At 39.5% G+C, this 14,485-nt stretch overlaps 1 protein-coding gene across 1 annotated transcript in view; it reads left to right on the top strand.

Moving 5' to 3' along the window:
* The window catches only part of pskh1 (protein serine kinase H1), an 82,309-nt gene extending 68,100 nt beyond the window's left edge, over positions 1-14,209 (top strand). The window contains exon 3 of the mRNA XM_085991297.1: positions 6,788-14,209. Within this exon, the coding sequence (XP_085847423.1) occupies positions 6,788-7,105 (318 nt within the window). The 3' untranslated portion in view covers positions 7,106-14,209. The remainder of the gene's footprint in view (positions 1-6,787) is intronic.
* The last annotated feature ends 276 nt before the right edge of the window (positions 14,210-14,485 follow it).

Here is a 14,485-nt window from a genome sequence, read left to right as displayed (position 1 = left end):
TAATGACATAGTATAGTACTTGTACTGGCTACATAACATATGGTTTATTTTCCTATCATCCAGATACATTGCCAGATAACTTGAATCTATGACACCTTACACTGATTATTATAAACATTCTTATATTCAGATATGATAAAACCACATTATACTAATTACAGAAATAGTACTGCAACAGATTTTACAAAACCATGTACCGTTGATTGATCTTTGAATAATTATTTCTCTGGAAATGGGGAATCCATGCAAACATTTAAACTATTCACTGCTTGTAGATGGTTTAGAATATAACCCTACTAATGTTATTTTTGTCCTTATCCTTCATGATCAGCACTGTTTTTGCTGAGTCAATAAAGTGTGGAGGGTGGTTACTGTTGCTAGTTATGTGACCAGTTTAACCTTCCCATAGACTTGCTGCACGATTGTAGATTTGTTTCAGCTATCTCCAGCTGTAAAAGCTACAGCAAGCTATCTGACATTTAAGCTTTTTGAAGGTTTTGAATATTAAATTGAAATTAAAATTTCAAGCATGCACACCAAAATGAGTGAATATCCTCAACGATGGTGGAGCCCAGCATGTGAGTGCAAAAGACAAGGCTGAAGCGTTTGCAACCATCTTCAGCCAAAAGTGCTGAGTGGATGATCCTTTTCGGCCTATTCCTGAGATCCATCACAGAAGCCAGTCTTCAGCCAATTTGATTCACTCCACGTGATATCAAGAAACGACTGAGCACACTGGATGCAGCAAAGGCTATGGGTCCCGACAACATCTCGACGATCGTGCTGAAGACTTGTGCTCCAGAACTAGCCGCGCCTCTAGCCAAGCTGTTCCAGTACAGCTACAACACTGGCATTTATCCGACAATGTGGAAAACTGCCCAGGTTTGTCCTGTCCACAAAAAGCAGCACAAATCCAATCCGGCCAATTACCGCCCCATCAGTCTACTCTCAATCATCAGCAAAGTGATGGAAGGTGCCATCCACAATGCTATCAAGCGGCACTTACTCACCAATAACCTGCTCACTGATGCCCAGTTTGGGGTTCACCAAGTCCAATCTGCTCCCGACCTCATTACAGCCTTGGTCCAAACACGGACAAAGGAGCTGAATTCCAGAGGTGAGGTGAGAGTGACTGCCCTTGACATCAAGGCAGCATTTGACCGAGTGTGGCATCAAAGAGCCCTAGCAAAACTGAAGTCAATGGGAATCGGGGGGGAAAACTCCACTTGCTGGAGTCATACCTAGCACAAAGGAAGATGGTTGTGGTGGTTGAAGGTCAATCATCACAGCCCCAGGACATTGCTGCAGGAGTTCCTCAGGGCAGTGTCCTAGGCCCAACCATCTTCAGCTACTTCATCAATGACCTTCCCACCAACATAAGGTCAGAAATGGGGATGTTCGCTGAAGACTGCACAGTGTTCAGTGCCATTCACAACTCCTCAGATAATGAAGCAGTCGATGCCCACATGCAGCAAGACCTGGACGATGTTCAGGCTTGAGCTGATAAGTGACAGTTAACATTTGCACCACAGAAGTGCCAGGCAATGACTATCTCCAACAAGCGAGAGTCTAACCACCGCCACTTGACATTCAATGGCATTACCATCGCTGAATCCCCCACCATCAACATCCTGGGGGTCACCATTGACCAGAAACTTAACTGGACCAACCACATAAATACTGTGGCAACAAGAGCACGTCAGAGGCAAGGTATTCTGCGGCAAGTGTCTCGCCTCCTGATTCCCCAAAGCCTTTCCACCATCTAGAAAGCACAAGTAAGGAGAGTGATGGAATACTCTTCACTTTCCTGGATGAGTACAGCTCCAACAACACTCAAGAAGCTCGACACCATCCAGGACAAAGCAGCCTGCTTGATTGGCACCCCATCCACCACCTTAAACATTCACTCCCTCCACCACCAGCATACTGTGGCTGCAGTGTTTACCATCTACAAGATGCACTGCAGCAACTCTCCAAAGCTTCTTCAGCAGCACCTTCCAAACCCCTGACCTCTTCCACCTAGAAGGGCAAGGGCAGCAGGCGCATGGGAACACCACCACCTCCAAGTTCCCCTCCAAGTTACACACCATTCTGACTTAGAAGTATATCGCCGATCCTTCATCGTCGCTGGGTCAAAATCCTGGAACTCCCTCCCTAACAGCACTGTGTGGGAGTACCTTCACCACACGGACTGCAGTGGTTCAAGAAGGCAGCTCACCACCACCTTCTCGAGGGCAATTAAGGATGGGCAATAAATGCTGGCCTTGCCAGCGATGCCCACATCCCATAAATGAAAAAAAAACCCAAAATATTGCTATTAGCAAGATTTGAACTGTAGTGAGTCTAAAGAAGCCACATGTTTAGTATGGCAAATGTAAAAAATAGAATAATCTATTTCATTAGTATGTAATTAATAAAAATATGCAGTGATACTGTTGGAGTGTTCTAATGTCTCCTGAGCGAGATCCCCAGTAATGGTCTAATAAATTTTATAGTTACATTTTGCTGTTGCTTTAAGTTTTGTAACTCTTCCCTCCAAAAACATTTTTGCAGCAATTATGAACTTTTTGTTTGTCTCCTTCTAGTCAAGCCAGCTTGGTGCAAAAGAAAAGTTCAAATATTTGGATCAGAGTTAAAAGTATTAAAAACTGTTTGCAGTCAAATGCTTATTGGTTACGTTTGGAGTGAGTAATAACAGTTGAACACTGGCAAGTTTGTTAGAAGTGAATTTTTGTAGCTTTTTTTTCTTGCCTCAATCATACTATCTTAAGTTTTGACCCCAGCATCAATGAATCGTGCAAATGTACTTTTTAACTGGCTGAGTGTATTTTACCTTGATAAGACCAGTGTCTGCATTCCTCAACAGAAAATTGGCATTTGCTGAGTGTGCAGAACTGGAGGAAATGAGGTGTGGAATGGAAAATGTGTTTTGCCTCATTAATTCATCATCCTGGAGAATCCAACATGTTCACCGCCAAGTGATTAAGTATTGCACATACATTTCAGAATATATCCCTTTGATGTCAGAAAGGCAGGCTATTTCCTACATCAATCAGCACTGTGTTTTCTACACCATTACTTGAAACCCTGAGCTGTGTTCTGATGCTATACTAGCAGGCTGTGCAGATTCTTTGCTTGTCTTGCAGAGGGGATTAAAATTGAACAGTTGGCATAAAGCTTTATAATTGACCTAGTGGCTCTAGTTACAAAGAATTGGATTTCCACCAGACAGCTGTGCAATTTGAAGTCCAGGCAATGGCAGTCACTCTCATCTAACTGCATTGGTGAGTTTTACAAAAACTCTCAGTAGTCCCAGGGCACTGACATTTTGGACCAGAACCTTTCTGGTATTAGCCCTGTTGATGAGCTATCCATTTGATAAGTAAATTACAGTATAAACACAGCATAAATATATAAGGAATCAAACTTCTGTCTTCAAGGAAGAGGATGCTGCCACAGACATAGTGAAGGAGGAGGTAGTGGAGACACTTGATGGGATAAAAATTGATAAAGAAGAGGTACTAGAGAGGCTGCCTGTACTTTAAAGTAGATAAATCCCCACGAGCGGATGGGATGCATCCTAGGATACTGAGGGAATTGAGGGCGGAAATCGCGGAGGTACTGGCCATAATATTCCAATCCTCCATAGATACAGGGGTGGTGCCAGAGGACTGGAGAATTGCAAATGTTACACCATTGTTCAAAAAAGGGTGTAAAGATAAACCCAGTAACTACAGGCCAATCAGTTTAACCACGGTAGTGGGAAAGCTTTTAGAAACAGTAATCGGGGACAAAATCAACTGTCACTTGGATAGGGGTGGATTAATTAAGGAAAGCTGGCACGGATTTGTTAAAGGCAAATCATGTTTAACCAACTTGATCGAGTTTTTTGATGCGGTAACGGGGTTGATGAGGGTAATGCGGTTGACGTAGTGTACGTGGATTTCCAAAAGGCGTTCGACAAAGTGCCACATAATAGGCTTGCCAGCAAAATTGAAGCCCGTGGAATAAAAGGGGCAGTGACAGCCTGGATACGAAATTGGCTAAGTGACAGGAAACAGAGAGTAGTGGTGAACGGTTGTTTTTCGAACAGGAGGAAGGTATACAGTGGTATTCCCTAGGGGTTGGTTCTAGGACCACTGCTTTTCTTGAGATATATATATATTAATGACTTGGACGTGGGTGTACAGGGTATAATTTCAAAATTTGCAGGTGACAAAAAACTTAGAAGTATAGTGAACAGCGAGGAGGAGAATGATAGACTTCAGGAAGACATAGACAGGCTGGTGAAATGGGCAGACACGTGGCAGATGAAATTTTAACGCAGAAAAGTGTGAAATGATGCATTTTGGTAGAAAGAATGAGAGGACATATAAACTAAATGGTACAATCCTAAAGGAGGTGCACGAACAGAGAGACCTGGGGGTATGTGTGCATAAATCATTGAAGGTGGCAGGGCAGGTTGAGAAAGCAGTTAAAAAAGCTTACGGAATCCTGGGCTTCATGAATAGAGGTAGAGTACAAAAGTGTGGAAATTATGATGAACCTATATGAAACACTGGTTTGGCCCCAACTGGAGTATTGTGTCCAATTCTGGGCACCACACTTTAGGAAGGATGTGAAAACCTTTGAAGAGGGTGCAGAAAAGATTTACGAGAACGATTCCAGGAATGAGGGACTTCAATTATGTTGATAGCGTGGAGAAGCTGGGGTTGTTCTCCTTGGAGCAGAGAAGATTGAGAGGAGATTTGATAGAGGTGTTCAAAATCATGAAGGGTCGGGACAGGGTAGATAGAGAGAAACTGTTCCCATTGGCAGAAGGGTCGAGAACCAGAGGACACAGATTTAAGGTGATTGGCTAAAGAACCAAAGGTGACATAAGAAAAAAAACTTTTTTACATAGCGAGTGGTTAAGATCTGGAATGCACTGCCTAAAAGGGTCGTGGAGGCAGACTCAATTTTATCTTTCAAAAGGGAGTTGGATAAGTATCTGAAGGTAAGAAAATTGCAGGCTTACAGGGAAAGGGCATGGGAGTGGGACTAGCTAAGAGTTGGCACGGGCTCGACTGGCCGAATGGCAGCCTTCCGTGCTGTAATCATTCTATGATTCTAGGAAAATGTGCCCCATTGCTGCTGGCTTTAGAAATGAAATAGGGACAGCAAATCAATTAAGTCGACTTATCACCATATAACTGCAAACCTCTGGGTTAGTGAGTTTTATGGTACTTGAGCTACAGTAAATGGCTGTCGATCAAGTTGGGGAAGAGATGTGGGATTTGCTTACTGGCTCTTGCTGCGCTGATTGACTGTGGTATCAATAGTGGCTATTGAGAATGTCCTAGCCGCAGGAACAAGTGGGATAGGGTAGAGGGATAGCAATAAAGTGACTTAAAAATAGAAAACAAGATGTGCAGGATATCTGATTCTCATTGCCCTGCAATGCACACTGTTCCAGAGAGGGTGGCTAAAAGACTCTGCCTTTATTGCCGTTGAGTTGGCCGCTGTAGGGACTACATATTCCCCGATGTTGCTGGTTAAAACTGCACACTCATCGTGTCTTAATTCACTCAAAGAGAATATTGCTGTGTCTGTGTTTTGTCACTGCAGTTTGGGATAGGAGACAGTGTTAAAGTCCCATTGGTTTTTCAGAGATGCACCTGTAAAATTAATACTTGTATTCATATAGCGCCTCATATCAGCATCTCAAAGTTCTTGACGCAATAAATTGGTGTTGAAGACTGTTCTGTAGGCCACTCGGCTTATATAGACATGTAGGCAAAGGTTTTGGTATAAATACTGTTCTAGACTTGTAATGATCCATTCAGTGATTTACCAAACCTTTTTGCATTTATGAAATCCTGATAAATTGTGGTTGTGATTAGTTTTGCTGTGCAGTAATTAAAATATTTAATAGAAAGGCTTGTATAGTCCTATGTGTGCAATACTGCCACAAGTAAAACTTTACACAAATTCTGTAACACAAGTGTCCAAAAACTAAGTGTTCTAGACAAGGGCACTGTTTTGCAGTTTCTATAATAATTGACTTGTATTGTGAAATGCGATGCCCAAAATGGCAGTAAAACCCCCAGAATCCCATGTAGTTAAATCGAAATTTAAGCCAATGTCCCTAATAAGTTCACACACTCCCGGAATGAGGTCCTCCAAAACACTAGTAAAACTTTGTAATAAGAACAGAATTTTACTTACAAAGTCATTATAAAGCAGTGGCACTGGCTATAGGGAAAATATTTGTTTTCAATTAGAATGAATAAAGGGTGCAACAAGCATTTGGTCTTGAGGAGCCAATTTAAATATTTTATACTAAACGAGGACTGAACTACAAAATGGAAACCAGGATGCATTTGCATTTTGATCCTTTGAAAAGATATAGTTCATTGCCTTGAGAAAAATATATTTTTACACAGGAGTTTTTGATTCCTTGTGCATGTATAATTTCATGATGTGCTGTTTGCTCATTTATGAACATTCATTTGTCACATAAATAAATCAACAATAAAGCATAGCTTTGTTATCAAAATTCAAGAGTAACTGCATAAACCTTGGGTTCATCTCTCTTGCTCTTCCCAGCGCTCTCCTCTCCCCTCCACCCCCCCCCCCCCCCCCCCCCGGGTGCTCTCTTCTCCTATTGCTTGCTTGCTTTTCATTTTATAAAAATGATAATGTAATTTTAGTAATTTGTTAGACTTTGGTATATTGTGAAGAGGATGATCTCAAAATTTACTCTGCAGTTGTAATGATTTGGTGTTTTTATTTATTTTGTTTTTAGCCATGGCCTAGTGTTTCAAACCTAGCCAAGGATTTTATAGACCGACTGCTTACTGTGGATCCCAGTGAGAGGCTGACTGTGGGCCAAGCCTTGAAACACCCTTGGATAGTAAGCATGGCCGCCTCCTCCTCTATGAAGAACCTGCATCGCTCTATCTCTCAGAACCTTTTGAAGAGAGCTTCATCTCGATGCCAAAGCACCAAGTCAGCCCAGTCTACGAGATCCAGTAGGTCCACGAAGTCCAACAAGTCACGGAGAGTACGAGAGCGGGAACTGCGGGAGCTTAATTTACGGTACCAACAGCAGTACGAGGGCTGAAAGGGACTTGGAGTATTTTACACAATGTTGCCTTCCACTGTGCACTTTCTCTTCATGTAACTCTCGACAGCATGTTGACCATTGTGGAATCAGTGAACTGGTAACGTGGAGAGTTTACACAAACCACTTTCTGCCAATTTAAAAAGATCCATTTGATCTCATTTCCAAATGATACTGCAAACTTCACTGCTAACCCTCAGAAAAAACAAGTTTAAATGCTGATCAATGTTCAAAATTATGGTGGAAAATATTGAGCCAGAGACATTTTTTCCAATTGAATTAGCTAAAGGTAAATGATTAAATGACTACTGTACATAATGGGGCCATTTACAGGAGTAAACTTAGATTGGCATATTTGAAATTGGTCTGAAAAGGGCTAGAAATGTTGAACCTCAATGTTTTGGTTACATTTCATAACTTCCAGTTAACTCCAGTGTTATAAGCTTGTGTTGGTAATTGTGTTGCTGTCTTCTCGATGTACATTATTTTTCAATAACCTTAATCTGATAAAGTTGGCTCCCATTTTGCAAAGAAAAAACCTTTACTGTATTTGCATTCATCCAAGGCATAAATGAAAGTTTCTGACTCAACAAATGTGCATGATCGAAACTTAATCTCCCATTGAAATGTTTTAGGTTTCATTTACATACACCTGGAATAGATACAAAAGCAGCGTTTTACATAATTTAAAAAAAAAAACTCTTTCTTACAGCTGCACATCTTTCTTTTGCAATCAACACTGAAAAGCCTGAGCTTCCTTTCAGGTTATTTTAGAGCTGAATATATTTTGTTTAACAGATATAAATTGTTCAATGAGCCACTATAGCCTAGAAATTCAAAAATCACAACCGCTGAATACACTGACTTTATGTGCACTTCAATGTTTCCTTTGTTAATCTAGATGTGCACGGCCAATTAAATGATTTTAGTTAGTGGTCGTGTCCCCAATAAGAGTGCCTAAAACAGCAGGAAATAGAAGCAGAATTAGTCTCTTCAAATTTGCCCAATTTAATTTCATGCATCCATGGTGGGGGAGGAGGGATTGGGATGGAAGAAGAGAGATTGTCCTGCTGTATTAATGATGGAGTCATAAGCCAGGTGTGAATGTTATGGGGAGATGCTACTGTAACCAAAGTATGTGAGCAATAACCTCTATGAACAAACCCATAGCTTCTTTCAACCCTATTTTCATTTCATTTCTGTTTTAAAACTGTATTTATTTTCTTCCTGTAGATCTCCACACATCATTTCCAGGCTGGGTGGGTGGGTATGCAGGTGACTTGTTGCCAGACCTCGGCTGCTCTTGCGTCAACTTGTAGTATGCGTACAACATCAGTCTAGTGATTCGCTCTTCAATTTGTCACTCTCAAGCTAGGATAGTCCTTACCTCCCGAATGGCATTAGAGTCAACATACTGGGTGATGGATGTGCAGGTGCAGACCAGTGTCCATCCTGAATACAAGGTTGTTTTGAAGGGAGGTCATTTGTCCTGTAATTCTTTGTGTATTAGTTTGCACTGTGCCATACGTTGGTGAGGCACTTGTCTCTGACACAGGGCAGTAAGTAGCACTTTTATGCAGATTTATACTTATTTTAGCATTCCTGCACCAGATCTCACTCACTCTTCACCCCTGTCCTTGCTGACCCACATTAGCTGCCGGTCCCCTAACGCCTCCAATGTAAAATTATCATCCTCTCGTTTACATTCCTTCTTGGCCTTATCCTTCCCTATCTCTAATATCCTCCAGCCCTACAAACCTCCCTCACCCCCTCCTGAACTCTAGATTCCTGTGACTCTGGCATTTTGTGAATCCCCCTCTTTTTGCCCCACCATTGGCAGCCATGCCTTCAGTTATCTACGCTTCACACTCTGGAATTCCCTTCCTAAACCCCTCCACTTCTGCCCTCCCTCTGCTTTTTAAGGGGGGCGATGAGGAGAATTTTATTTTTGTAGCATGTTTTTAAGATTGGGAATGCATTGTCTGAAAGGGCGGTGGAAGCAGATTCAGTAGTAACTTTCAAAAGGAAGTTGTATATATATACTTGAGAAGGAAAAATGTGCCGGGCTATAGGGTAAGAGCAGGGGTGTAGGACTAATTGGATAGCTCTTTCAAAGAGCCAGCACAGGCACGATTGGCCGAATGGCCTCCTCCTAGGTTGTAAATTTCTATAATTTAACTCTCCTTAAAACCCACCTCTTTGCCCACACTTTTGGTTTAGCATCTGTTCTTGTCTGATTACTCCTCTGTGAAGCACCATGGGAAATTTTTCTACATTAAAGGCACTATATAAATGAAAGTTGTTGAAAATGTTTGATACATTAATATAATTTGAAAATATCTAAAGAAAAAGGCCATTGCTCTTCAACATCAAAATAGTACAACTTAAGATGCAATTTCATCCGTTTGTAGTCAGTGAAGGAACATTTTGCCTGCAGTCCTCCCCCCCCCCCCCCCCCCCCCCATGGCACTGGTAGTTGAAGCTGGGTAAATACCATGAGTCCCTTAGAAATATATTTGTAACATGGGGTCCTATATATGTTCTGATGTATTTGTGCTTTGTTTAATAATAGCCTATTCACATTTTTTGTTTGTGCCATTTTGCTTATTGTCTAGTATTTATCAGTATGTAGTATAGTCATTTGCCAATATTTTATATGTTCAAAGTGGCATTAATCCTCTTAAGTGTATTAAACATTCGTTTTTGTAAATCTGCTATAATTGTCGTCTTAAACCAGGCATAGTCTTTTGAGAGTGGGTGAGAGGGAAATTTATTGCTATTATTAGAAAGTATTATGGGTTATATATGTGGAGTAGCTGTGGCAAGATAATTTATAACTAACTCCCCATCAATAGACACATCAATGAAAACAGCACTCTGACCTCTCAATGTTATACCGGAGTAATCTGCCACCAGTAATAGCTATGTCGTATGTACTTACTGAAACTAGCACCTTCCTAATTATTTTCCCAAATGTAGTAATATTCATTAAAACTCTCACTAACTACTGTGTGTGACAAATTTAATTAAATTGGCGGCAGCAAGGCAATAAAAATACTTTTTATTACAGAACTGGTGGACCAGTGTGGATATGCAAAAGTAATTCAAAGCTCCCACCTGTGTCAGTGGTTGTGTTTTAATGTTTCTGTAATGTAACAAGTTCTTTGCATGATTTTTCTTAACCATTGGAAACCCATTTTTCTTTAGAGACCAAATATTATTCGGGATTTCTAGTCCGAAATCTTGTTTGTGAATATAAAATCTGGCTACTTGTAGAATTGTTGGGTGTAGTGGAACTTTGACAAGATGCCTCAAAAATATAGTCAAAAAGTTCCAGCTCCCTACTATACTCAGCAATGTTGTAAAATTCTCAACAGTCTTGATTTAGAAAGGTAGAAAAATAGGAGCAGGAGTAGGCCATTCGGCCCATTCAATATGACCATGGCTGATCCTCTATCTCAATACCATATTCCTGCTCTCTCCCCATACCCTTGATGCCTTCTTCTGCTCCTTTACATTTATCAAACCATCCACGCTATAAGCAGTTAGGAGTCAGGACTTTACATTGCCAACGTTTGGCCTCAGGGGTTCTTAATGGCCAATTACTGGCGATACTAGGCTGTACCATGAGCAATGTGGGTTACCGTAAAGATATGTGTAGCTTATGGTCTGTGGTTAGGAACTTGCAGGTCTGAATCGGACAGTGTGCATTTTACAGACAGCTCCCAGTGTAGCCTAAACACCAGTAAATTGGGACAAACATGCCACTTCATACAATATTGATGTTGAAGTGAAGCTGTCTCGGATGGCAACTGACACAGGTGCATCCATTTGAAGTCGGTTCATGCAATTACAGTACTAAATTGAATAGCTGAAAACATAGCTTGCTGTATTCATTATATTGCTCTGCCTATACTGAGCTCTGCCTAAGTAGGGCAAAGATTAAAATACAACTGATTTCTCTATCTTGTCACGATTAGTATTTGGGTAAATAATTTTGGTATTTCATTGCTGCTGTTGACATATGTTGAGATCCAAGTTTTGACCAATGTAGAACTAATGTTAACTTGAAACTTTGTGGGAAGAAACAAAAATGTAAAGCCATGGGATGTAGTGCAAACTTAACACATTTTAACAGGCAATCCTCAAAATGCACACTCTTTCAAATAATGGGCTGCCTTGTGCCATCTGATGTGTGTTGAGTGCAGTATGTTAACTTTGGACAATTTATATTCAGTTTTGATCTTCTGGCAGTTTGTTGTTATTTTCCCCTTCATTGTGTTATCACCAAATGAATTGGGACAAGCGTTATTCTGTCCCATCAGCCGAAATTGTACTCCGTGCACATTTATAACGAAAGGAAAGTGGTCGCTGTGGTTTCTGCCACAGCCGCAGCTTGTTACCTTTTTCACTAATTGGCCTCTTCACACACTTAGTTTCTGAGTTTAAGCAAATTATGCCTGAAAATTTTGAGTAGAGATGTACATTAATTCCAAACATTCTTCTCCATGATATGCTTGAATATAGACCAAAACCAGGATTATTTCATTATTGGTACAATTCACAATAGTGGTTGGTTTCTGGATTTCTAGGTTGACTGTACTAGAATTCCTGGTGACTTGTCTCATAAATGTTCATTTTATGTATTATATGTAAAAGGAAATTAGATTTTATCCAAGTCTAATTAATTGCACCTAATGTAAATATATGCTATGTAAGTGCTGTGAATTAAGAGCCAATATTACAAAGAAATTGTCACTTAATAAAATTCATGTACCATATTCCAAAGGAACATTGGGTTTATTATACCACTGAAGAAACTGGCTCTGTAATTGCTACTTTTTTTGTCTTTATTGAGAAGTCTTGTTGCTCCAAATATGAAATATGTTGCATAGAATATTATTGATTCAGTATCTCTTTTTCTGTCTGAACTAAACACTGAACCTTTTGGATAACTTATCTGTTCATTAGATCATTTGAGAAGTTTCAATATTCATGAAATAAAAGCGGGGAAATTAATGTGTAGGAATTAAAAGTGTGGAATTTCTCCAATTACTTCATTTCCTCCTTTAAATTTCTTTAAAAAAAAAAGTAAAACAAGATGCATCAAGGCGAATGCTTCATGGATCAAAATAAATGAGTTTGTTTTATACCCTTTATTATTTGCTGATACCATTGAGTTTTTAAAATGTAATACTGTTAATTTATACAGAATCAAATTTCACATCTTTTGCCTTTTAATTTTTAAACTGGTTAATAAATTCACCTACTTGCTTTTCTACTCTGGAAATGTGGTTTAAAAACCAAAATATTGTAGGCAAAATGTGTATCAGTTTTTTTCCAACAGTAAGTTCCAACATTTGCTAATTTAAGTGATAAACTTCAGACCAAGCTCCTGTATATTGAATTTAAAAATGTAAGAAGTCAATTGCACAGAACCATTATTTTATTTGCCAAGAATATCCATAACTGGATCTGTTCATAATTTATTTTTCACAATTATTTTATATCGATTATAATTTTTTTCACGTGCAATTGTGATATCCAAGAAATCCAGTACCAATATATTTAAGCCTCATTGGTATTGGTGCCTTTTTCCTTTTTGTTTAAGTTTCTAAAAATTCTCCATACTAAAAAGAACAGTAATGCAGTCAGTGTTGTCGCAAGGCTTATTTAGCATATTGGTATTCGTGCACTGTAGGCAAAATTACACAAGCCAATATGCTTTAATGTTGTGCGGTACACTTAATTCGTCAGCTGAACTTCCAACGTCAGTACTTCCTACTGTTATAAAGCTGAAAGTGCATTCTCCAGACACAACCACATTTGGAAGAACAATCGATTATTGTACAGTTTAAGTGGATGTGGAATGGAAAATTTCTCATGCCCACCAGTATGCTTTACTGAAATCCTAGTGACGCACTGCCTGCAACAATGTGCCTTACTTGAACTATAAATCATGAATGTGAAATTAAAGTTGGGATTTTTCCCTAGACCTGGTTAATTCTGTGTACATGTAAACTTCAGTTGCCTTTGCAGATGAATGGGTCTGTTGAGAATTTATTGCTGTGGGTTCTCCTAAATTGTAGAAACACTAGAGCATTTCCTTTGCACTAGATTAATCTGGACCATTATTAAGATGAAATCATTGCTCTGTATTTGTGCTGTAGATGTTTTCCTCAACTCTAAATGTTCCAGAACATAAAATGTTACAAAAGTAAGCTTGTGAAACAAGATAGTAAGGTAAGTACTGTAGACCGTTGTTTCCACTTTGTGCAAACAGCAATGGAAGTGGGAGATGAGCAGTTTGGAAGTTCAAAAGATTGGAGACCTAATCAGCGCTGTATTAATACAGAGCAGGGATATGATAATTGGCTTCCTGTTGCTGTGCAGCAAGTTAATCTGCATGAATGACTGCAGAAAAGCTCCTGTGACTTATGCTGTTGTTAATTATGTTTCACAGTGTCACCGCACACATCTTATTGGATCCCCAAAGCATTTTAGTGTAAATGAAATACTCTATACAAAGTGCTAATTTAAAGTGGCCCATCTTTTTAAAATCTATTGTAAAAATAATAAAGGCAGCTTTGTCTACCACTGGGACCAAATGTTAAGACTTTGCAGTATGGTATACTTTGTGGGCGATCTGATGTGCCTCCCTATAATGTCTTTTGCCAAATTCAACCTCTTGCTGGTTCACAAGAATTTTCTTGGATGTGTTATTCTAGAAATTGTGTTCAGTTTTATTGCCTTTTGTTTCTCCATCAGTTCCCGTTTATAAAAATGTCAGTATATCTGATTAACTTTTGAGTTACAGATTAATGCTCAACAAAAATGATCTAATGATAGAGATTTTATAGAAATTATTTATTTTATGTATTCAGTCTGCTTAATTTGTATGTGATGGTAAATGTCTCCATGGTATTACAATAAAGTGAAGTTTTCATTCACTTTATCCTTTTTTCGGTGCATTTATCTTGGGATTTACTGTGTAGTAAACTTTTTTATGTGTATTTCTCCTTATTTGTCCATTAAAGAGAGAGTGCTACTCGTCTGAGTTGCCTCAGTCTTAAATGTTGTAAAATAAAGTCCGTGTATACTTAATGACCCGTTCAGTTATTTAATACTACTGGGCAAGGCAGGTTGAAATCAAATATTCTTGTACATTTCATTCAACTTCTATGTACTAAGAGGGCAGGGGAAAGGTGAGGGACAGACACTGTTTCTTAAAGAACACTTTGTGCAAGACCTCTTTAGCAAGTGCTCTTAGCCACTCCAATTGTACATAAAGCCCGATTTGCAGTCATACCTAGTTTTCTGGCTTCCATTATTGGCAGCAGTCTTGACTGTTGTCCCTGCACATGAAAATTTTCTGTTATC

This window comes from Somniosus microcephalus, chromosome 6 (assembly GCF_052327205.1).
Source record: "Somniosus microcephalus isolate GS21.2 chromosome 6, FLI_Smic_1.0, whole genome shotgun sequence".
NCBI lineage: Eukaryota > Metazoa > Chordata > Chondrichthyes > Squaliformes > Somniosidae > Somniosus > Somniosus microcephalus.
This window is presented reverse-complemented; position numbering and strand designations above follow the sequence as displayed.